The sequence below is a fragment of the Haplochromis burtoni genome, unplaced genomic scaffold (genome assembly GCF_018398535.1).
Source record: "Haplochromis burtoni strain Fernald_Lab_line unplaced genomic scaffold, NCSU_Asbu1 Contig_97, whole genome shotgun sequence".
Taxonomy (NCBI): domain Eukaryota; kingdom Metazoa; phylum Chordata; class Actinopteri; order Cichliformes; family Cichlidae; genus Haplochromis; species Haplochromis burtoni.
The window spans coordinates 452,934-479,399 of record NW_024582458.1 but is presented as its reverse complement, the minus strand read 5'-3'; the positions used below and the strand labels follow the sequence as shown (position 1 = coordinate 479,399).

The 26,466-nt window shown below is 42.1% G+C and overlaps 1 protein-coding gene across 1 annotated transcript; it reads left to right on the top strand.

Moving 5' to 3' along the window:
* The first annotated feature begins 241 nt into the window (after nucleotides 1-241).
* On the top strand, nucleotides 242-26,439 carry wnt4 (wingless-type MMTV integration site family, member 4). Its single transcript, XM_005933480.3, has 6 exons — nucleotides 242-897; nucleotides 20,115-20,196; nucleotides 22,545-22,698; nucleotides 23,036-23,167; nucleotides 23,473-23,615; nucleotides 24,507-26,439. Exons 1-6 carry the CDS (start codon nucleotides 821-823, stop codon nucleotides 24,975-24,977), a joined length of 1,059 nt encoding a protein of 352 aa, XP_005933542.1. The 5' UTR covers nucleotides 242-820; the 3' UTR covers nucleotides 24,978-26,439.
* The last annotated feature ends 27 nt before the right edge of the window (nucleotides 26,440-26,466 follow it).

Here is a 26,466-nt window from a genome sequence, read left to right as displayed (position 1 = left end):
TGTGTGTGTGTGTGTGTGTGTGTGTGTGTGTGTGTGTGTGTGTGTGTGTGTGTTGGACAGGAGTGGAGGGTGGCTGGGGAGGGCATTAGTGAATGGCTGTGCTATTGCATCCTCCCAGGAGACCTCTAAAACACACACACACCATAGTACCTTAGCAGCGCATTAAACCCGCCTCCTTCATCCGCAAAAAAACTCCCATCTCTCTGCCGTACCTCTATAACCTCGCGCCGCCCCTCAGCTAAAGTCAGTGCACACGCTCTCTCTTCTGCCAGACGCTCAAGGAGACGGCAGTGTGTGAGGAGGACCCGCGTGTATGCGCGCGCGCGTGTGTGTGTACGTGTGTGTGCGCGCATGTCTCGGGCTAAGGTCGGAGATTCCCCAGCACGCTGACAGGAGAGCCCCGCTTGTCTGAGAGCGGCAGCCGGCAGCGGGTGATAAAGCTTCAAGTGAAGAAGAGCAGCGGGAGGAAGAAGAACCGGCGGAGAGCTGCTTCATCTTGGCTTTTAAACTTGACTGCTCCTCCACGCGCAGAGAAGCAAAGCAAACAAGTTGATTCCGAAGAAGGGTCGATTCAGCCAAAGCTGCACTAGATCTTTTTTTAAGCATCCCTTTGGAGCCCCTCTCCCCGTCCCTTCTGAGCGCGCAGTGACAGAAGGAGGGACGGGAGAACCGGGCAGACGGACCGTGAAGCTGCGCGTCTTCCCCGGTGCAGGACCCATTGGATGCGGGATGATGGATTAACAGCCTAGGCTGTGCACGACCCCCTTGTCCACCTCGGGATTATTTCGGCTCTCACTGACCCCCCTCCTTCCCTCTCGAGATGACCGAGGAATATGTTTTGCGGTGCGTCCTGATGCTCTGCTGCGCGCTTCTCTCGGCCAACGCGAGTAACTGGCTGTAAGTTGGACGTTCACATTTCTAAACCAGAATCCACAAATTTCCGCTCTTGTACTTCACCTGTGCTCCTGTTTTCCTCCTCATCTACACATCATCTTCGTCTAACCCCCCACCCCGGCTCAGTGGGCGCACAGGTTAATGGTTAACCATCAGGCACACACTGTCTCTCTCTCACTTTCTCTCTTTCAGACTTAATAACTTACTAATATGGCTACCCCCCCCCCCCCCCCCCCCCCCAAAAAAAAAGCCAAAGTTTGGTCAGCTGTTTGTTTTGGAGTGATTGGACGATAAATTGCATTGCGCAAAAAAGTTAAAGATTTTTGTCTACATAACGTAATTAACTGACTGGTTTAAAAAAAGTTAACATAAAGCCCAAGAGAAAAGTGGGCAAACTCAATGTGAGGCTCCTGTGTGCTGCTCTTATCAGCAGCAAAAAGTCAAATTAGGAGGGAGTTTTTGAATTATGTTTTTTCTCTTTTGCAAAACTGAACAATTCCTCCTACTCTGAGAAACCAGACCAGGCATGAAGTAGATAAATAAATACATATATAGATACAAATAAAAGTCCCCTGTCTTTACCTTGTAGAGAAACAGCAGGTTTTTATTTGAACTAAAGTACTCCCTTTTAAACCTTTTTAAATGAGTGAAATAAAATAGCAACTTCAATTTTGCAAACAAACACTAATGGTATGGGTGCGTGACTAAAGATAAGAAGTTCAGTGAGGTCACTAAAAGCAAAACATCAGTATCATGCATTTGTTTTCAAAAGGTGTAACACACAGCCCGACGCTGTAGCCGAAGCGCACCGTGCCACCTCTTCTTCTGGGGGCCGGTCGGTTGGGTCGCGTGTGTGTGCCTGCTCTGAAGGCAGCCTGTGGGAGGTGGATAGGTGGGTTTCTGCATTCCTCTGCAGGCTCCGCTCCATTTTCTACTGCCATTCATTCCACTCACCTTTAGCAAATTTACAAGCAGTGCTCATCATTCAGGGGGACTGTTTCATTTCCCCCCCTCTTCCATAGAATCGAGGCTCTGTTGATATGAAGTCGAGCTGACAGAGAGCTATGTAGTAACTAATAACTACAGTATTCTCAAACTGTGGTTACTCACTTGACGATTTGTATTTTTATTTCCTCATAGTAGGGAGAGTTATAGTAGCCTTCTGTGTTTACGTCAGGCTGGTGCTGCAGACGGCCTGACTGATATTGCTGACAGATTCATCAGAGTAAGTTAAATTAAAGCCCTGCCAAACAGCACTGCCTACCTTGAACTCTGTCACTGAGTACAGGGTAATTGTGCTGTTTGGGGCTGAAGGCGTGGTGACAGCAGCACACAGCAGGCATGTACAGGCAGGCTGCCGAGCTGCCAGTCTGCTCTGCAGGATTAAACTGTTGAGGAAAATCTGTGTGTGAGTCCTCCACGCTTCAGCAAGGGTCAGAGGATGAGAAGCAGTTTCAGCATTGCTGTTAGTACAGTGGCTCTGAAACATGCAATAACTACACCTGTTGTGTAACAGAGCAGGTTACCACTGTACCTGATTGGACAGAAGACGGGAGTTGCATGCAATGTTATTTACTTATACTAGGATTTTGACATAGAGTAGTCTTGATGTAGTCAGTTGACTTGTGTGGAACCATAAATTGTATATAGAAGATGGACATGGCATGAGTTTTGAACACGTATTCTGTGTGAAGCCAGCAGGGGGCGACTTCTGTAGTTGCAAAAAGCTGTCCTGTTGTATAGAACTCTGTGGTAAAACTATCTTCAGGTGTCTTGATCTGTGACCTCGTTAAACACTCTCCTGATGAGTTTATGATGTCAGCTGCACATTTCAAGACCAAATATTACACATTGTTCATGTTGTAAATTACAAGCAAAGTCAAAATAGGAGAATAAAACAGTATGGTCACTGGCTAATGATTCATCAATCAGATGTGGTTGTTTAACGCTGTAATGTGTTTGGTTTTACAAAGCTGAGGGAAGAAGAGTCTGACTGATGCCCACTAGTGTTGTTCAATAATGGCAAAAAGTAATTACCATTATTTTGCCCAATATTGTTTACTGGTTTTTGTTTTTTTTTTCTTTTTTGGCCAAATCAGTGGATTTCTTCACATTTGTTAAAAAAGGGGGGATTTGAATGAGCTTCAATTATTAGTTAATAATTTAACTGAATGAATTAAATAAGTGTGAACTCAAGCAAACATTCCACAGCCTGGAGGGAAGTGTTTGGGCTTTAAAGGAGGGAGGAAAGGAAAGGGACATGCTGATAGAGTTATATTAGCAGCTCATGATTATTCCTTTGACCAAATCTAAATCCAGTCACTACTTTTAGTTTTTGTTTTTATTTAAACTTAATGCCCAAAGCAGTAGAGAAGCTTCAGATATCGAGATATATAGAAGTATGCTTCAAAAGCAGACAAACCATAACAGAAGTTGAATGAGCATATTTGACCTTTAGTTTCAAATTATATATATATATTTCAATATAATCAACACGTATCATGCAATAATTCAAAAGTCTTAGTCTTAATAGATACTAGAAGGGATGCAGACTAAATCCAAGGATATGCGCCTACCGTTTTAATGTGTCTTATAACTCGACTTACTGCACCGGGCAATAGAAATCTGGAAATAGAAACACTGAAAATCAGGGGTTTAAAGGGACATTACAAGGATTTAGTGATACACTTCCAAACAGTTCAAAACTCTTAGAAAAATTGAATTGGCAAAATCTAGAATACCCCGAAATTAACTCTGTCCTGAGAATTAAGCTCTTCATGAGCTTGATCCTACGTTGCCCATAATGCAACTTGATAGTGTTGTTATCAGACCAGTCGACCCTTCCGGCCCAGTAAATACCCACACCTTTAAAACTACTTGGCCCCTGTTTGTAACAAAGGCACTTCAGTATAATGTATAATAATAATAACATAACAATGCTTTGTCTCCAAGCCAAAATAACCCTGATGTTATCACTATGACATAATTAGGATCGGGAATATGCTGAGTCATACTCCTAAACTGAAATCCTGGAACACACACACACACACACACACACACACACACACACACACACACACACACCAAAGCACACACACACACACACACACACACACACACACACACACACACACACACACGCCTGTTTCGTTTCTGTTCCATAGCTAAGGATGACATCATGAAATCTAGCTAAAATTAGCCTTTGGTAAACTTCTGGGCATTTTCACTTTTATGAATTACGAGAACAAATCCATTCCTATAAAGTAATAATGTGCATGTTAGTTGATATTACAAAATAACTGAGTGAACTACAACTTCTGTTGAAGCAATAAAGGCTAGTAGAGTCACACTGAATGCTGAGGCTGTGTTCCGGTATAGAGCTCTTAAAATCCTGACTGACGAGGAGGTTAAACTGCTCGTCACGCCTCTCAGCTGTTCTTAAATCACGCTGAACCGCAGCCTGAACCGGGCTGTTTGTTTACTTCACCTGCAGCTCTCCGTGTCACCTTTAGCCCATCCACCAGGATGTGATCCGCCAGATCTCTGTGGCTGCTGAGTCACATTTAGTGTCCCGTTTGACAAGCAGGGATCTGAATGCTGCTTTTCATTAATTTGTCTATCATCACCCTCCTCCTCCTCCTCGGCTTCCTCTTACCCTGCACCAACTGGTTCTGCTGCGCCTGCCCGCTGCTCCTGGCCTTGTGGGTGTGTGTGTATGTGTGTGTGTGTGTCTTTGTGATTTTTGAACTTGAGTATGTGAGCTGGCATGTCCCCCAACAGTGGCACACGCTCAGTAATTACCACACTACACTGTGCAGGGGAATGGGAGCCACTTACATACGTGCACACGCATGCACACATGCACACACACACAAACACCTACACACACACACACACACACACACAGATGTATTCTCCATCTACACTTGGTATGAACACGTAATCTGTATGTGAATAACTGATCTGCATACAGGAAAAAGATGCATTAATGCAGGATGTTTGTGCACCTGTGCACCATAAAGTAAGGCAGACCACAGGCTGAGGAGGTCAAGCTCCAGCTGCCTCATACCATAAACCAAAGCTAGGCTCTCAAAGGCACAGGCACTATCATCGGCCTCAGCTCTGCCCTGGAATAAAACCAGAGCTCCTGCAGAATCATGGCATGATGTATAGAGTGTTTGCTGACAAATCGTTCACTTAACTCTACCTCATTTATTTACATAATTAAAACTGTGGCCATAATCGAGATGACAAAAGCGAGAAAAAGCGAATACCAATGAAAAGAATGTGATTAATCAGATAACGTATCCGGATACAGCTCACATTACAGGACCATTTTGGAATTAGTTTTTTGTTTTGTTTTTACCTGGGTACTAACAAAGGTTTGTGATCGTCTCAATATTGCGCAACAGCGCTACAACTGTCAACCGCAAACGAACTGCAAAGAATCCGATATTGTTGTTTGACAGAGTGTAAACACAGAAATTAGCCACCTGTCTCCTCCCAGGACACTTTCCAGCTGACAGAGTCTCCGACCCATCTTCCAATTAGTAACCTCAAAACGTCCATCGCTTTTCCTCCATCAGTTTTACTGCTTTGGCTTTTAGTGAAATGTCCTAACCAGATGGAATTTTGTGCAGAAATCCACGGCCACCAGATGATCACACTTAGCTTTTCTTCTATTGATACCTTTGACTTGAGTGGGTGTTGCTGTATAGACGCCGTCCTGCTCATGATAACTTATAAAATCCCTGGTTAGCTTCTAACTTTTCCTCTAACAGGATCATCTGCAAAAATAATAAGGGAACACTCAATCATCAGAGTATAGACAGACAAAGCCAGTTAGACTTCAGGGTAAGGAAGCATAAACCACTGTGGATCCATTTCAGCTGCAAATCCTCGAGGATGACACTTCTACATGTGATGTTGCAGAAAGGTGTGCTGTGACTCCCAACACAGTGTCAAGACTATGGAGGAGAAAGCAGGAGATGGGTCATTGGATGAAAAGAGGGTGGGTTAACCCAATAGCAGGGCTGGTATTTGTTTGTGCAGCAAACAGGAGCAGACTCAAACTGTCAGGAACAGACTCACTGAAGGCGGCATAAGAGTTCAGCATCCTCAGATGGGGCCGTTGCTTACAGCATAGCACCGCGCAGATCAATCGGCAAGACTCACTCAAGAACACCAGAACTGGCAGATCTGCCACTGGCACTCTGTTCTCGTCACAGATGAGACCATGCTCACACTGTCGGTGTAGTGGGCCCTGGACAACCCTGACCTCAAGTGGCCGGTATGTGTACGCAGTTCCTGGATGACGAAGATATTGACGCCACTGATTGGTCCTCAGGTTCCCCAAACCTGAATCTAACTTGCTGGTCCTAACACATCATCCCTGACATCAAGCTACAAGCACTGACAGGGACACCAGCAAAAAGCAAACAAGAGAAAGATCTATCAGACGAGGGAGCTGTCTTGTCTCTGCCTCTCCTTGCATCTGTCGTCACTATGATTTGCCCTAAAGCAGGTTAAGTGGATTGACATTGGTTTATTGTTCCAAAGTGGACAAATCAATATCCCTGGAGTTTAACTGACTGTGTGTTGTTATTGTTATTGAGCAATATTGTTTGCAATTATTGTAAGGATAACGTGCTAAACTGACGCCAAGGACGATTTAAAATAATTAATAACTGCAGTGGCAACAAAAAGATTACTTGACATTTGTCTGCGACAGATTCAGCAGTGTCTTCTTATTGTCTTGAATGGAAGTTAAAAGCAGGGCAAAGTGTTGGTTTTGTTTTTCAGTGTCTTTGTGTGTGAACATATAAGCGTACTGCGCGTCCTGGACGAGCATGGTAAGGTGATAAAGAGATGGCAGCTGATCAGTAGTCAGAGAAAGCCCTGCGGTACACACTGGCGCCTCACGCTGCTTTTCACACGCGCACTCTCTCTCTCTCACACGCTCGCACATGTGGTAAATCAGTGGCATGTTATTTCGAGCCCTCTTGTCACCAGAGTGTGTGCAATTATCGTGGCACACTTGGAGCCACGGGATAACCAGATTACAGCCGGTCCTGCTGGGGGCTGACGAGGAAACGCCGGCACCGCTGAAAGACAAGCAGCCCTGGCTGACCAACAGAGAGGTGCACGGGGCGTTTAGAAGACATAACACGCTTTTGGAGGGGGTCCTGGGGTGAGAACAGCTGACTGCATTTCTGCTTTTGTACTACAGCGTCTGTGATGCTCCTGTGAGGCAGGAATAGGAAATGTTCCAAAAAATATCTCAACCGTACGCAGATGCAGGACAGTCATAGGTGCAGACAAGTGTTCTTAAACAATGTGAAGTTAGTTGTTCCACTGTTGCTACAACTGGCAACACTGTAAATGGTGCCCATGTTAATAGAATGAGTATCTTCAGTATCTTATTGTAGCGTTACAACAGACGATACTAATGTTCATTTTATTGACAGTAAAGAAGCTCATAGCTAATGATTTCTCAAAGACAAGAAACTCAGAAAGATCAAAATTTACAAATCTGACTTAATGTTTTATTCAAGATGACCCGAAACAAATGCATGAGACCCTAAACTACTGCGGGGTCTTTACCTCACAATATAAAGCATGCAAGGGGACTAAAACTGAACTGAATATAAAGTTTTTTAAGTCGGAGCAGGCAATCACTTGTTCATAGGATTCTCTGTATAAGTATAAAGTAGGTAATTCTATAGAGTAGTATTAACTTGGTAGCAGAAAAGGTGAGAAGAACCATGCTAACCACATGCACGGGGACTTCTTTATATATCCAGTGTTATGTACAATACTTGGGTTATGTGCACATGTGTTAACTGTGTAAACAGTAAGCAGGAGCGGTAAATGGTGCAAGTCCTAACCTGCCTGCTCCGCATGAAGGATGTCATTTTCACAAGCCAGCTTATCTCCTTATCTATCCAACCTGAATGTGAAAATTAAAAAAAAATAATCATAAAAATGTCTTTGACACTGTGGGAAAAGGCATTAATAATTGAACTATTCAGACACAATCCTATTCTATCCTCTTTATTCCAGTTTGTTAGGTACACTGGTACAACTGGTTGTTACCTCAAATATCTAATCAAATCAACATGGTAGAAACTCAGTGCATTCAGGCGTGGCCAAGATGACCTGCTGATGTTGAAATGAGCATCTGAATGGGCAAGAAAGGTGATATAAGTGACTTTGAGCATGGCATGGCTGTTAGTGCCAGGTGGGCTGCTCTGAGTATTTCAGAACCTGGAATTTTGCAATCTTACCATCTCCAGGACCACAAAAGAGAAAATAACTGGTGAGCAGCAGTTCTTCTGGTGAAGTTTCTTTGTTGATGCCAGAAGTCAAAGGAGAATGGTCCGGCTGCTTCAAGCTGATAGGAATGCAACACTAACTGAATAACCACTCGTTATAACCAGGCTATGCAAAACAGCACCTGGTAACACACAACGGCGAACGTCGATGCAGATGAGCTACAGCAACAGAAGACCACACAAGTTGCAATTCCTGTCAGCTAAGAACCAGAAACTGAGGGCAAAGTCAGACAACAGCAGACTGGAAAAACTGGAAAATGGACCAAACAACGTGACAGCATGGATCCATCCTGGAGGATCTCAGGTGGTGTAATGGTGTGGAGGATATTTTCTTGGCACACTTTGGACACCTCAGTACCAGATGAGCCTGCCTGAGTATTGTTGCTGACCATGTCCATCCCTTTATAACCACAGTGTACACACTTTCTGGCAGCTGCTTCCAGCAGGACAATACACCCTGTCACAAAGGTCAAATCACATCCATGCTGTCATGACAACATGGACCAAAATCTCTGATGAGCAATCTGCTGAAAATGTACCCTGAAAAATTAAGACTGAAAGCAAAGGGGATCCAAACTAAGTGTCCAACGACTTCCTACCATAAGGCCGCCTTCCCACTCTGAATTGGATAAATGGAAGATGATTGTATATCTTGGGGTTATAATAGCTGCAGTCAGATTATTGATCGCTTTTCTTCTATGTACATTCTAGCCACATCTGGCTCTTTCTAGCCCATGTTAGCTTATGTCTTGGCTTATTAAAGAAGATGATTTTTTAAATGTACCATCCACCAATTTTTTTTCTGCCTCTATTTGTCAGCTTTTAAGGAAATTGACAGCAGCATACTTTGACTACTAGCTTTATCACCCGAATGAGAGAATTTTGACCGACAAATAGAGACTTGCTTGCTCACAAGCTGATATCATCATGCATGCCTATCATCTTTGTCCTACCAAACCCAGCTACACAAAACCATCCAGTTAGCTGGCTAATGTTACCTAAACACAGAAACGGCCACAGGTACATGTCGCAGGAATCAGACACGGCCAAGTCCTGCATTTAGAAATAATCAGCTGTTCACAGCTATTGTTTCCCGCGCACACACACACACACACACACACACACACACACACACACACACACACACACACACACACACACACACCACGCACGCACGCACGCACGCACACACACACACACACACGCACACACACACACACACACACACAGCAATTGGCTCGTAGCCTTTTGAGGCTACCAGGCAGGAGGTTAATTTCATGGCTTTTACTGCTTCTTTCTCCAAACGTGTGTGAAAATGTGTTTTTGTGTGCAAATGTGTGAGGGTTGTGGGGTTGGCAGAGCATGTTATTTTTAGGGGGAAATGAGCAGCTCTAGTGGAGCCAGCAGCATATAAATACACCAAGACAAACGTAGAGGCGCGCAGACACACACACACACACACAGCTGCAGAGCAAACTGTAGACCGTGCATTAATTGAACTCATCAGACTGTTTGACCTCTCACCTTTTAACATTTTAATCTTTTATCACTTAACCATCTCCCTGCCTCACAGCCACTTTTCCTTCTCTTGCCTTCACCGTCTGACCTTAAATAATTCCCTCTGAGCTTTTTTCCATCCTCCCCTCCTTATCTCTCATTCTTTCCGCTGAAGGTACTGTCTCTCTCCCCTACTTTTATTTTTTGTGCGGGTGTCACAAGGACGTTTTGAGTATTATGTCTCAAATGAATACAACACCCGACACATCCACCAAACAACGCCGACACCAGCTTCTTAAACCAGCTACTGCATGTCAGCGGTGTTGACATGCAGAGAGGGAGAGATCATGCATGCGATGAGGGCTCATAAGAAAACAACAAAAACACAAACACAAAAACTAATTTTGCGGGTCTTTTTTAGTGATGAGGTGCTTCTACTTTTAACTTTTTGCTTCTCTTTGTTTTAAGCCCATTTCCAAACGATGCTTTGCCATTATAAATGCAGAGATGATCCTGCTTAATTAGATTATATAATAAAAGAGGGGTGAAGAAAAAGCATTAACTGCATATATAATTGAGCAAATGTTGTGCTATCCCAAAACATTTTACATTCTGCCATTCCTAACACATATTTACATTTAAGGCTTTTTTTTTTAGTTTATATATTTTCTTTTTAACTTGAGATAAACATGTCTTACCCATTACCCTGGGTTAACAGATATAATATTTTTTAAATATATAATAAGAACATATCTAATAAAAGAAGTAAACCTGTGTGTAGGTGGAGTGAAGTGATCAGAATACTTACTGTGAAGCCATTCGCTGCACTCAGATGTCATTTTTCTTCTTTTCTTTGGGCTATACACGCTTGGCAATTTTGGCCATCCGCTGGTTTGAATCAAAAAGCAACTGGCTGGCTTCAAATGTGAAATAGAAATGTCATGCAGATGTACTCACTGAAGTTCTGCTTTTAAGCAGTTTCAAGCTGCAGTCATACAGTGCAGACACCTGCTGAACGGTGCTAAAAAAAACTACTAAAATAATATAACTTCATTCACCAAAACTGAGGCACAGTTTGTACCACACAGCAAGCCATATGCAGCCTCAGAATCTGCACTGAAGCTTTAGGATCCCAATGTCAAGTGCCTATTGGAGGAACTGCTGTTTTTGGCACCAGTGTTGCCACTTGGAAACACTCAAATAACAAAATAAAAAAAAAATTTAAAAAAAGTTATTTTTACTGATCGTGGTGTAAAAACGCCTGCTGCAAATCCAGTCAGCATGAATGTGGTTTCTGGAAGACTGGGTTATAAAACACTGCAAGCGCAACGTCATTACGTCGATTTGACAAAGTGGATTATTCAGGTTCCTTCGCACGCTGGATATAAAGTATTTATATCGTTTATAATGCATATATTTGGAGACAGAAAATGTTTGGATATCTTGATTATCTCCATGTGGCATACACTGACACCTTCGTTAGGGATTTTTAAATGTTATCCGTCATGGGTCAATCATTTTTGCACTTCCATATAAGGTCAGCTGTAACCCTATTACAGATGGATATGTGGACAAGAAGCCTCTGCCACTGCCAGAGTGTTTTCCAAATACTAATTTGTACAGGCACATGTACAACACTGGCTGTTCACAGCAGCGTAAAGCCATCAGGAAGTTTAGAAGCTGGAGAGTTTAGTTCTGTGTTGATGCTCAGTGTAGGAAGGTGGCTTAAGCCAAACTGAGAGAATAGTGCCCTCTACAGGTCAGTATCTGCTTTACATGCTGTGTGAAAAACTGCAGAGGGCACACTGAGGGTTAGCTGGGGCCACTTGTTTTTGAATGTATACTGCCCTCATGTTCTCCACCAGCAGTGCTCATTGTAAAAGTTTATTATTTCATTTGCTTTTACTGCGCTGCTGAAAAATGACCGTCAGTGCATGTTGACTGTAACTGGTAGTAGGCTTGTCTCAGCTCTTGTAAAACAAGCACACAGTCCCTCGGCAGAAAAGACTCTTTTCTTGCAGCGCTCCTCCTTGCACTTCCCATTTATTCTATATTTACTGGTCACTGTGTACCTCTGCTGTGTGTTCAGTACTGGAAAGTCAAACATGAGGATATTTTCATATAAATACACACTGGAGACGATGGCGGTGCAGAGAGTGTGCTGCAGTTTGGAAGCATTTGTGTCATTTTGTGTGAAGAGACTGACTGAAGCACAGATCACAGCTTCTACCCCAGCTCTCTCTTGTCTGCAGGTTCTCTTCCTTTTGGCCCTCTTTTTATTTTTGTGGTGAGAAGAGAGACTTTTGAAAGGAGAGAGGTCAAATCTAGCACCAAGCAGGGGTGTTTCTGTGCACTCTGTCCAGGTACTCTGGCTCCTTCCTGCAGTCCAAAGACTTACAGTCAGAAGGGTTAGGTTAACTGGTCATTCTACATTCCCCTCTCTCTCTTTCTAATCTATATATTTGATACAGGAAGAGAGCAAAGAAGAGAGAAAGTCTAAATAGCAGCTCTCCTCTGTACATTTGCACTTAGTTTACCTCAGCTGGTTCTCTTCAAGGTACTTGCTGATTCTGATCATTTGTCTGTACTGATATCTCATATAGCCACTACAGTCTGTACCAACAAGGTTCATACGTACCAACATATCCTGGTTTGCACTCGGGTACTTCCTGGTGGCATTGGTGTAGGGTGTGTGTGTGTTTGTTTGTGTGTGTGCCCTTGAAAGCATGATGGTAGTTTTGGTACAAAATATATCTATCTCACATCTGAGATGAAGTTTTGCTTTTCAGTTTGTGGGTGTTGCAAACAGTATTCTGCTAAAAAAGATGAACATTAACTGAACTTAGTCTCTACCCCTGAACCTACATGGGTTCAAAAATCACTCTGTCTGGTTTTAGTGCAACATCTTAAATCACAGACTTTTTACAGCTTCGAACCAGGAGTGTCGTGGGTGTTTGGCCAGATATTATATTTGAGCTTAGAGTACTTTATTACACCTGACAAAATGTTATCATTTTATAAATGAGTCATATGAAAAAGCTTTATTAATGGCCACCAGTGTTGTTCAAGTTACTTGAAAAAAGTAAATAGTTACTTATTACTGATTACTTCTCCAAAAAAGTAATCCCATTACTTTACTGATTACTTATTTTCAAAACTAATTAGTTACTTATTACTAAGTTACTTTTAAAAACATGATACACAACCTGAATACGCAATAAAGCAACAGACCTTTCAGCCCAATTCTATTTTTTCTGCATAATGCATCATACAAAACTGAAACAAATGGAAAGCCTCTTTTTAAAACTTGTTTTATTAGTTTGAATTTTACGCACATTGCAAAATTTTAATTATGCAACAGTCGTTGTCTTGAAGAAATGTGTTTAACATTTGAACCTCTTTTCTGCATATTCCAGCATATAAAATAAAATAATTCTTTGTGTTTACATTCACTCTTTCAAATAAAATAAGGGCAAAATACAGCAGAAAATAAATAAAATCAAAGATTTAGCAGGACTGAGTCCTGTCTCTTAGATCTTGTCACCTGTTTAGCAGGAGTGGGGCGGGTGGAGGTTTGCCCGGTGCCACAGTGGTCATGTCAGTGGGAGGATCCGGGGGTTTCTCTGTGAATGTCACATTCCCGTGGCAGCGTGCTCGGTGCTCGCTCAGATTTCAAGTTAAATTTTTCGCTGTAAAAAAAGTTTTCTTCCCACTCAGAGTGTACAGCGCTCGCTAATGTTTTTGTCACTTTTTACAGAGTCAAACTCAAAGTAATGTCATGCTATCCATTGTTGATCTGCACACGTCTGTTGCTGCCACGGGCGTCGCACGCTCGTACGTCATTGTCATGAGACACTCTCACAAACAGAATCACGGCTTAAGGAAAGTAACAGTAATCTAATTACTTTTTTGCAATAGTAATCCCTTACTTTACTCATTACTTGAAAAAAGTAATGGGATTACAGTAACGCGTTACTGCCCATCTCTGATGGTGACACAGGGCTCATATTGTTATAGAAATACAAACAGGAGTTTTTGAATGGTATTCATTTCTTTTTTATGTAGCTGCAATAAACCTGCAGTTATGGCGGCGCTCTGTTTATATTTATCTGTTATTTTCAGTTTCAGCCTCTCATGAGCGTGGGGTGGAGGGTGAAAGGTATGGAGCATTCCACCTGAAGCGCGGTGCGTTCGCAGGCAGCTGTGTGTTTGTGTTGCATTACACGTCGCAGCCTTCACAGCACCATTGGCTCCACTGGGCTTAGGCTTCTGAGATTTAGGCACGCAAGCACCAGAGACCCGAGAGACAGAGGGAGCAGAGGGGGAGAAACCGGGATGATGGTGTGTGTGTGTGTGTGTGTGTGTGTGTGTGTGTGTGTGTGTGTGTGTGTGTGTGTGTGTGTGTGGTGTTCTGTCCTTCTACGGGTTGACTCCTCTGTAGAGGTGTTTTGTTAACCTCATCTCTGGGAAGTGAAGTGTATACACTGCAAAATGAACAGATAAAGTGGGAGAGGACTCACGCACACACCCAAGGCCTTCAACTAGCTTTCCCACGCACACGCACACGCACACACACACACACACACGCACACACACACATCTATAAAATTACCCGAATAACAAGTTATCCATTGTTTATTAAATGTTTCCAGGGTGAATGTCAGGCCAGAGCGATGCCATCCAGCTGCTTCTGTCTCTTTGTGTGGGTGCTGCTGTCAGTCGTTTTGCGATTTTGGGCCTTTTTTTGTTTTGGGGGATTATTTCGTGCTGACTGACGGTCTCCCAGCTGGATGCCTTGACCCAAACGTAGCATCATGCCCAAGGCTATGCTAGAAAACAAAGACAGATCAAAAGCCCCACATGTCTTTGATGAGAGCCGTGCAACTGCAATCGAGCAAATCAGAGAGAAGAGTTGAAGTGGACTCGATCCAGTTCAGATGGAGGGAGGGAGATGAGGGGCAGGACCTGTTGAAAATGATCAGAGGATGTACCTCACAGAGAGCTAGAGGGTCGACCATGAGGCCCAGGGCTCCCTTGAAACCGTGCGGATTTACCTGAGCAAAACATTTCCAGGCTAAATTTAAAGAATTTGCACAAAGAACCACCTTTAGCAGCAATAACTTGAAGTCATCATTTCATCATCATCAGTCTCTGATAATTGTGGAGGGATTTTGGCTCACTCTTCTTTAGAGGGGTGCTTCCATTCATTGAGGTTTGCTGACATTCATTCACGCACAGCTCTCATAAGATCCCACCACAGCATCTCAGTCAGGCTGATGTCCACACTTTGACTGGGTTTTTCATTCTGTTGCAGATTTTCTGGTCTGTTTGGGTTTTTCTGTAATTTCTATGAACATTGCGCAGTCTGACCTTGGGGCGACATCCACTCCTGAGAGGACTGTGGTTTGTGTGTTAACACACATCTGAATGCTCCAGACCAGGAAACTGCAAAAAGCACCTGGCTGCTACTTACCCTCTTACTTCCTACAGAAGAAGTAAGGGTGTACTTACTTTGCTAGTTTCCTAGCTGGACTAGGAAGGGTGACCTTATCTTTACAGGTTTCAGGCAAATCCAAAGTTATTGTTCTCACACGCGGGCGCCGTGGTTCGCACTGTTGTCTCTGAAGAGTTAAAGGAAAACTGTCATGTTTGCACCGTTCACTTTTTAACCAAATCTCAACATTATTCAAACAACTGGCAAAGTTGTGTTTCATGTCTTTTCAGCCACTTTTTGCTCAATGGGGACTTCTGTTCTTTCCCAGTTTCTGCAACAGCATTAACCTTTCAAAGAGGAATCAGAAGTTACATTTATAATCAATAAAATACACACTTGCACATTTTAGTACAGCCAATCAGGAGTGTGACTTGTTGCATGGTGAGTTAATAGTATGACACCAGCGCTTGTGGTTGGAGTGGCTTGTATTACTTACCGCATGAATCCCTCTGAACACACGATTACCAAAGCAGCTCCACATTGTCAGCATTGCTCAAGATCCCAACACTGTTCAGCTTTATTGACGTCAGATCTAAGACCCAGGTGGACCACGCATGGCTCAGATTAGTGATACAATTTGCTGACTTTGTGTCTTTGTCTTCAGCGCTATCGTTTAAACGTACGCTACATTGTACATTTCTTTGAATGTATTGGATTTAATTGTACTCTGTCTTGTAAAATACCTCGTACTCTTTTTTTTCTGATTAAAAACATTACTCTGGTAGCTGTAGTTTGTAGATATTTTCCTTTTACAAACCCAAACCTCTGAGTGACTTATAAAATATGATTTGGCACTGTGTGTGCACACAGGTGTTTTGACTTACGCGCCTTGATTAGAAAGGTTGGAGGTTGGAGGTCGTTCAGATTGGAGTTGTGCAAATCCACATATGCTGGGAATTTACTTTGAGCCAATATGTTCTAATAATAATGATAAATATGTATCTTGTCCAGACAGTAAGCCATTTATATTCTTCCAGTACTTGTTGCTTGTTACACTTTTCATTTGTATTGCTTGTTGACATTTCTACACTGTGTACAATTCACAAAACATCCGAGTCCTCTTTCCACCAAATTACATGTTAGCACATCACAGATAAACATTTCAGTGAAATGCATACATAATGTCTCCTCTGATTACCTGTTTGTTGATTACTGTTCATGACCCTTCACACTCTCATGTTGTTTAATGATGATGTCACTAAATAATGAGGTCTGCAAATGTCAGGTTTTAGTGTCCTTTGTTAAAGGTTCAAGTTCAGGGTTTTACATGGATTCAGTTTGGCTTCAAAAAGACAAATATTTTATAAAATGACGGTTTATTGTTAAATGATTAACTCAACATTCATTTTGAAGTCTTTAGGTCTTTTGAAGCATCTTCCTTTATCATCTAGTCTACTCTAAATTAAATCACAATGCAACAAACAAACCTGTAAAGAGTACTTGAAAGTAGCCACAGAAGCCCTGAACACATTTGAAAATAAATGAGGTGATAAATTGTGAAGGAATGGGGGTCATTTTCATAAAGACTTTCATGCATGACTTGTGTTTGCAATAAGAGAAATCCCCCACTTGCTAGTCATTAGGAAGAATGCAAGTTTACAGCACCTCCGCATTGCCCACACTTTTTCTGACTCAACAAATGAATAGCCACACTTTCTCTTTCCAGCTCAGACCTTCTGTGGCTCCGTAGTTGCTTAATGCTGCATGTTGTCCAAGCCAACATGCAAGTCACTATTTATCAGAGCATGTTACTTCTGCAATACACTAAAATGTGATACATTTCATAGAGTTAATTGTAACCATTTCAAATTTTTACATATTCCATCGTTAACACAGAAGTGCTGATCAGTGCTAATTTCAGCCACAATGCTTGTTGTCCACGACATGAGAGAATAGTGCAGACTTTCTGTTGAAGGTCAGCATGGAGGTGCTTTAACTTTCTGAGCGCATGATGTCAATCGCTTGGGAGGATGTGAGCAGATGCGGCTAAGAGGTGGCAGAGTGGCAGAGAGTAGGGTTATCACAGTGATGAGTGTTTAATCCAGACGCTGTCTGGATGGGAAGAGAAAAAGTCCATGGAACAGACAGAGAGAAAGAGAGAGGAAGACATTATCTCAGCTGTTGAGAGGTGGCGATGAAGAGGGTGAAGGGGGAGGAGGAGCTGTTTGACCTCAAGAAGGACGGCATCGTAATACTGCCCCATTAACACGTGTTACATCCACCAGGTCATTGTGTCCCATCTAGAGTCAGGGCTAGTGTTTTGGTAACGTTAGCATCCACCCTTTTTATAGAACGCTCGTCACTACACCCAAACAGGGAAGCTGTAATGCCAAAAGGAATGCATGCGATTTCAGCTTTTTTACTTATTTAGCATATGACTTAAAGAAAACTAATCTTAGTAAGGTCTCCAGTGATCTGGTGGATGTTAAGAGGTTAAAAGAGTTGAGCAGTGGCTACGAGCCAACTTTATTAAACGATCTATAGCCTTAGCCAGTGTAAAGAACTTCAGCTGGCTTTGTGTTATATTAAAGTTTGGTCTGTAATCTTACAGAAGAATTCTTTGCAGTCTGGTTGTGCGCCATGGCTTGATTGAGATGGGCAAGCAGGGCTTTACAGAGGTATGTGTGGTCTGGGAACTCATAACCCAAGACTCATAAAAGAAGCTGGGGGAACCTGAAGGAAATACACGTCTACTTGTACAGAATAATAGTCTAAAAGTTAATTCTGTTGGAATTTGCCTTTATTAAGGGACATTTTGGTATTCAAACTCTGACCAGTGCCCATTTACTGAATTCTTTCTTACATAGTAAAATCAGCCATGTCTCCTAAAAAGACATGGCTATACGACTATATAACTATATGCAGTGCTCTTTTTTTCCTCTCGTTTTCTCCCTTCAGAAATACCTTACAGTGAGACCAACAGGTGGTTAAAGAATTAGTCACAGCCCATTATTTCAACTTTTTGGCTTCTAAGCTTTCTTTTTTTAATCTCAGATTTAGACTCCTTTTTACTAACTTTTGGAAATGACCAAAAGTTACAATAGATGCTTTCAAACATTAACTATATTAAACCTTGAAAACCTCAGTTTTCAAGGTCATTTTTTGCCCCAAAAGTGGCAAGAAAATAAATTACATTTAACAAATGTGCATGTGTTTCTTTCAAAATGTGATTGAGAATCCAGCACAGGTCTGTGGAAAGATGCCTGATAAAACAGGGTGTTCACTTCAAAATCTAGATATGATACCACATTTGAAAGTGTATGCCAGCTTTTGAGCGTTTTGAGTTAATACATATACTGCTATATATACTGATGCTGTGAAGCCACACAGAACACATCACAATCCAGTGTTTCCTGAGAACTGAGAGATCAATACTCAGCTCTTCTTTGGATTTCGCCTGCTAAAGAACACGGTTTGGCATCCCTCCATGTCTTAGCAAAGCCTTTTGATGCATTAATAACAGTTTTTTTGAGGACCAGTTTTTAGACCTGTGTGTCTGAAGCTTTAGCAGTGAGTGACAGCAACCTCCAGAAACCACTCACAACCAGTTGGAGAATACTCACTTTTCCCTAGTGAAGGTGGTCGCCAACTGGTCTGTAGCCTTGTGTGATTGCTGATTAACACCTCCTGAATCTTCCTCTGCAGATATTTACTCACAGATATGAGGCTGGAAATCAATTTCCAGCAAGATGCAAAAATTAGCATAAAAAGCAAACAAAAAGTACATACGGAATACAACTTTTATTTTTAATATTTTTATACACCAGTTTATTCACTGACACTACACTGTATGAAAATGATATTCATAAGTGTCTTGAAATTAGAGATAAAATGTGAACTCAGGAAAAAGTGTTAGTATCATTATCATTGTTTATAAAACATTATTCTTCATTTATTATTTTCTTTTTATTATTTTCTTCTGTCTTTGTTTCGGCAAAATCTTGTTGTAAAATTGCCATTTTGCTGTATTTCACAAAAGCAGGTGTAATAGTTAAACTTCAGCCTTCACATTTTCCCTAAATAATTTACCAAAATAAAATTAATCATTATTAGATACCAATTTCTAACCTGTGCTTGTTTTGTTTTTTCATTTTTGGGAAAATGAAAACAGCTAAGGATCACATCTGTTTGTTTTAGAAAAACAAAACATTTTAGACTCAACATGTAGATGCACATGACGTCTTGGGACACTGAGGGGTGCAGACAGTACACAGCTTGGGTAGTTATGAGAAAGCCTATTTCTGTAAGGTGAAGCTATGACTTGAGATATGAGGCTGAGGTGGAAGTGGTAGGGTCAGGGCATCCAGACTGATGCCATTTTCTCATATATCTTAGACTGTGTGTGTGTGTGTGTGTGTGTGTGTGTGTGTGTGTGTGTGTGTGTGTGCAGTATATCTCCCTGACCTGTCTGGCCTGGAGGTGGTGTGTTTGTGTGATAAGCCACTTTCCCTCCTCTCAATGTCCTCACACTTGGATGTTCATCCAAAACATTCCCACAAAGGCACGGGAGCTTTTTGCAGCTCTGCTTCCCAACTGTAAGAATGATTAATGATGAGCATGGCTCAAGAAAGTCTGCAAGTTAGTTCAGGCTGGATACTCGAGTTGCTGCTTGCATCATACGGCTGACTCTCCTTACTCTTCTTACTTCACCAGCATCCTCCTGTAGGCTCCAAGTAAATGTTTGTTCAAGACTCACAAATTTCTTTGTGTATCATATTTGCACTGAATGATGATCTAGGAGGGGGAGGGAGCCAGTTTAGCAAGCAACCCATATAGCATAAAGTTTAATGCAGAGCCCTGTTCAAATCCACCTTGTGGCCATTTACTGTGTATTTGTAAAATGAAATATTGCTTTTTTGAGCTCACTAAAGAAGCCTTGTTGTTTTTTCCACTAGGTACCTCGCCAAGCTGTCATCAGTGGGGAGCATCAGGGACGAGGAGACGTGTGAGAGGTTACGAGGCCTGATCCAGAGACAGGTACTCCACTCAACTGTAGTAATAAGTTACTAAGTCAGTTATGAAGTTACAAATGCACTTGTTTTTCACTATAAAGAGTTATATTCAATCAAGGTGAGCTGTCCATCAGTGTCCATCAGTCCACACCCAAAACTCCAATATCAGTATGGATATACATAAAGAGCAATACTATCCATACAGGGCAAACATATTTATTGCACCAGCCTACAAGCATGGCTTCCTAAGGCTGTAAAGTTGGCCATTTTAACATGGAGGTCTCTGGGGGATTGAATCATTTTTGGACCCAGCCTGAAATGTTCATGGAAGGACCTGCAAAGGAATTTCAACTTTCATCACTGAGGGTTGCAGATGATTTTAACAAGCATGTAAGTCCTTAATCATGAAAAAGAATTTATAAACTACTGCTGTCAATCATTTTTAAGGTTTGATAGTGTAGACTAGTAAAACCAAGCTGTTAATTCTTGAAAAGTTCTACATTCAAAGAATTTGAGCGTAAAAAAAAAAGTGTACATAAAGCGGTTTTAAGGATTGTTAGCTCGTTGGTTTTCTGATGTCAGTTGTTAGCAGAAACAAAACCAGCCTGCTTCCTCTTGAGAGGACAACACTTCATAGATGAGTCCTTGGAAGATTCAGAAACTGGGGCCTGACTTGTACATCAACCCCAACAAGCTAAGGCTACTATGTTCCTCGATATGGTAGCATCTACAGAATACATCAAAGGCTTCTAGGCTACATTATGACATTGTTTGCAACATTTATGGCATTTGGTTTACTGCTTTGTCAGGTATTTTAAACAGATATGTGGTGATATTATTTGTTCCAGCCACTTCTAGCTGTTGTTTTGTCCTCCTCTGTTCCATATCCAGCTAAGCTTTGCTGATTTCTATGCATTGCCTGCCATGGAAAAAAAAGGTTTCTCGTGGTAAGCCATCTTGATTGTTTACATTCGGTATTGTGAGTCTTGGACACTCCAAGCTTGGAAATTGTAATCCTCAACTTGGAAAATTCCAACCTGAGTTGAACGCACAGCCGTGCACACTGAGCGGTTACCTGTGGTCTGTCCTGCCTCACTAACAACATATAGGCTCCATTTACAAAATTAAATCCAAGAGGTCATCCAAAACAAAACTGAATACATTTACAAAACTACATATAGAAGTTTACATATGTTAAAGAAAACCATATGGGTAACAATATGGACAAAATTTTGCTATGATCGTTGGAACTCATAGGCTCATGGAAATTAGAGGTAGTAAAGTTAGCATGTTGATATGTCTCACTAACTACTGGTTGCATTGCCACTGATTTTTACACTGACATTCCTGACTCCTATTGACTCAGGTGATCCCCAGACATTTCCTGTAGTGCCACCAGTAATCCCAAACGTTCCATTATCCAGCGAAATATCTCCACATCTACTGGATATATTGGGACATAATTTTCTACAGACATTCCCGGGTCCCAGACATGACTTTGCTGATCCCCTGACTTTTCCTCTGGCGCCACCCCAAAGTTGGTATTTGTGGTTGGGTGAAATTTTCTTGACAAGTTTCGGATTGATTACAATGACATTTGCCCTCCAGGAAAATTTACAATGGAATTTAATTCTGATGATCCTCTTACTTGTCATGAGGCCCCTCCATCAGGTCAAATTTAATTTGTCTTGTATTTTGGTTTCTGACAGAATACAGGTATTACATAACTACTAGCATACCAACAAACCAAATTATTAGAGCACATGCAGCATAGGTGTTATAATGTATTATGCTAATACTGAAAGTTTGAGCATATAAGCATCATGAAGTGCCGAAACAGGTAGTAACAATACACCGTATTTAAAAGATGAAAGTAACCGTTTTTTGAGGATCTGTTCTGAAGCACTCATATTTTTGCCCATGTTGGTTTTGGACTCAGAAATGACTATATAAACAGATGAGAGGGTGGGGAGCTAATTCATTAGCTAGAGGAGCAAGTCTGGGTTGAATACTACATCCATGAAGTGCACAAATGGACCTGCTTATCAGTGTAAGTGACAAACTAATTAAATGCTGATAGGGAAGCTTCTTGGATAGGTGGAAAAACACAGCAAACTGTATTATTTTCCAGATAATTCCATTACGAATGCTCTAAAAGACCCAAGAGCACCAACAAAATCGACAAGTTCAACCCAGTGACTCATTTTAGCTAACGTGAGCCCTAAAAGACAAATATCCCCTCCGGCTGCCTTTGTTGTCACACCTCTCAAAGTATCCATGCCACTAATTTTAAGCTTAGATCAGAACAGTAAAAACTTTCTAGCTGCATGCTCTTCGTTTGTGGGTGACGCAGCTCCTGTGTGTCCACTACAGGTTCAGATCTGTAAGCGGAGCGTGGAGGTGATGGATGCGGTGCGTCGTGGAGCCCAGCTGGCTATAGATGAGTGTCAGTTTCAGTTTCGCAACCGTCGATGGAACTGCTCCACACTGGAGTCGATGCCTGTGTTTGGGAAAGTGGTCACGCAAGGTAAGATCATCCACTGCAGCGATTCCAGAAGACACTTTAATGGCAGACAACACTAAAGCTGGTCTATAATGCTAAAACAGGTTTATCTGTTCTGCATTTACAAAAGTGCAACATAAATAACTCATCATGTTTTATATACTGTGAAATGTTTGAGCTTGTTTCCATTTCTATTGGCTCCAGCGTATTAATGTCTGGGCCCAATTCTTTAGATTTTAACACACTTTTGTGTGTATACACACACACATACACTTTATCTGATCATTCAGAAGTATAAGCTCTTTTCATTTGCATAATGACACAATGTGACTGTGTGCTTGTGTTTATGCTTGTGTGTTAGGCACCCGTGAAGCAGCCTTTGTGTATGCCATCTCAGCAGCCAGTGTGGCGTTTGCGGTCACGAGGGCCTGCAGCAGCGGGGAGCTGGAAAAATGTGGTTGTGACCACAATGTACATGGAGTCAGTCCAGAGGGTAGGTCTCTCTCACTCTTTCACACAAACACACACTCAGAAAAGGAAACACAAGAGCCAACTGATCCTGTACAGTTTAATGCAGAAATAAGACTATATAATATGAAAATTGTTTTCCAAGCAGACATAACTGTGAGACTGTTAATGATGACATTTTAAAGCCACCCCACACACATTTCCACATTAAATTATAAGTTTATAAAGAATAAAACCTGACTGAAAAATAGCTTGTGGTATAGTATCAGTGCAACATTTAAAAGCCTTACAATGACCGTTTCTTGTCTCTGTATTAATATCCTTTATTAGGGTTCCAGTGGTCAGGCTGCAGTGATAACATTGCATATGGAGTGGCCTTCTCTCAGTCCTTTGTCGATGTGAGGGAGAGGAGTAAAGGCCAGTCCTCCAGTCGGGCTCTCATGAACCTGCACAACAACGAGGCCGGCAGAAAGGTAATCCACTGCTGTTGATAAAGAGCCGTGGCTTATGTTCAAATTATTTGAAACAATCAAGTCATTCAAGATAACAAAAAAAGCTTGAAACCTTGAATTTATTTACAGAAGATCCAAGGTCAACTCTCAAGTAGATGAGAAGCCTCAAGTTATAAGAGTTATAAGACACATTCCCAAGTCAAGTCTCCAGCCATTCAAAGGATCAAGATATTTTAAAAAGTAGTTTTTACCTTTTGTAGGGGTTTGATGTCCATTACAGTCAAATGATTATATTTGTTAAAAACAGGCTTAAGCCAAGTTGTGATCGAGTTATTTAAGACAAGTCCAAGTGTCACACCATATGTGACAAGTCAATGTCAATTCTCAAGTCAGCCTAGAAAGTCAAACCCAGAGTTCTCAAATCATGTCACAAGTTCTTTAAGACAAGTTTAATGTTGTTGTTGATGTTAGTAGTCTAGTCCACCCATTCGAGAAAAGTCCAAGTGAGCATAACCAAATAGAAAGTTAAGCCCCAAATTATAAGAGATAAACCTCCAAGTCTCTAGTAATTCGATTTGCCCTTTTGTAGGGTGGCACTGCATTAATTTACAGTCAAGTTTCTTTTAAAAAGAAACATCAAGTCTGGTCTTCAGTCATTTAACATAAGTCCAAGTTAAATATGAAGTTACTGAGAGATCTAAAAAATGTGAGAAAACTAAAAGACAACAAATTATTTGAGACAAATGCAAAGTCAGGTATCAAGTCATTTAATAGAAATACAAGTCAAAGCTCCATTTTTGTTTTAGGTGTTACTGAGAGCAAATTCAGCGTTATAGAAACAGATGTTGGCATCCAGATCTGCTGCTTTTAAAGCTGTTTCAGCAAACCAAATGTTCTTTGGAATCCTTGCAGGCCATCCTGTCTCACATGCGTGTGGAGTGCAAATGCCACGGCGTCTCAGGCTCCTGTGAGGTGAAGACCTGCTGGAAAGCCATGCCACCATTTCGCAAGGTGGGCAACATCATCAAGGAGAAGTTTGACGGTGCTACCGAGGTAGAGCAGCGGAAGGTGGGCACAACCAAAGTCCTAGTTCCTCGCAATTCCCAGTTCAAACCTCACACGGATGAAGACCTGGTCTACCTGGAACCAAGTCCAGATTTCTGCGATTACGATCCACGCACGCCAGGGATGCTGGGCACGGTGGGTCGCCAGTGTAACCGAACATCCAAGGCCATCGACGGCTGTGAGCTGATGTGCTGCGGCCGTGGCTTCCAGACACAGGAGGTGGAGGTGGTGGACAGGTGCAGCTGTAAGTTCCACTGGTGCTGTTACGTCAAATGCAAACAGTGCCGTAAAATGGTGGAGATTCACACGTGCCGGTGATGGAGGCGGAGGCACAGAGGGAACTGCTGATAGACAAAAAATGCCCCGTACTCCTGATCGGCTAAAGAAAAGAGGGAGTAGGGAGGACTTGTTTAGTTCCTTCATCTCCTTTAACCATCCCAGCCTCCTACTGCTATTCAACAGACACAGACTGATTGCCCGAGAGGTCAAAGGTCATCCGATCCTTTATTTTTTTTTGCCACCTTAGTGGACATCAGTAGATTAGGCATGGGATTTCCTATAAAGCTACAGTCTGTTTGTTTCTTCTCAAGTAGAGAGCATCTTTCAGTTCCTGATTCGCTCCCTCACAGTCATATTTAGTTTGTCATTGATCCTTATTTTTGTAATGTTTAACTTATTTGTTGAGAGTTTTGCTGAGGGGGTTGACAGGGGCAGTTATAGAAGGACTACAGACAAACCGACGAGTGGAGATTATCATGGACAAACTAGACAAACGGCTAGGCAGTTTGGGGGTTTGGGGGTTGTGTTAAGGAGGAGGGTTGTTGGCCGTCAGCCCTTGTTGCTGCTGCTGCTTCAGGGACTCACTTGGAGACAAAAATGGAGACTGCGAGTCTGTCACAGGACAGGCTAAAACAACAAAGAGGAACACTTTGTGATTTGCTTTCTGAGTATACATGGCTGCGCTGAGGCTCATTTGCCTCTCAGTCGCTTATTTTGCCCTCCGCAACACCCTGATGCTGCTCTACTCACTCATCCACTGTCTTCCTACCGACAAGAGGACGATGACGGACGGACGAAAGCCACTGTCAGCTGTGTCCTGTTTTTTCAGTAGGCAGGTGATGGGCGTCGGTCAAACAAAACACTCACACCTGCATTCACCCACAGCTGCTAGCCACAAACACACACCAGACAGCTTCCATGAAAAACACTTTCTACGTCAGCTTCGGCGCATGTCCTTAGCATCACCCTGTGTGCTCGTTTGAGAATCGATGCGGGTTCTGACCTTGTGCTGCACGCTGTCATCTGCCAAATGCTAGTCAGCTTAATGCAAACAACACACAGTCAAGTTAACACACAGCGACATGCCTGCATCTCCAAACAGACATAATGTAAATACACATTCAGACATACAAAGAAAGGGGTCTGCCAGAGGGTTGCCGAGCATGTTCATCACACATGATGACTGAAGCACTTTCTCTCCAAGCGCACATAGAGCCCTCGCCCTACAGCAACAAACACAAAATCACACGACCAAGTGTTCCCTGTTCCTTTCCCAACACGCACACGCACACACACACTACACACACAGTTTCTCATGCCACTTTCAGGACTCTACTGTCATCTTGTACCACCATCATAAAGCCAAGCTTTCCTATAATAACTTGCTATCATCATAGAGACATACTGTAGATCTGTAAAGACTTATACACTGAAGACTATACTGCCTATGAATGTATGTTAATAATGAATATATGCTGTGTCAAAAAAAAGGCTTTTGTCGCTTTTTGTTATAAAACGTGTGTGCGTG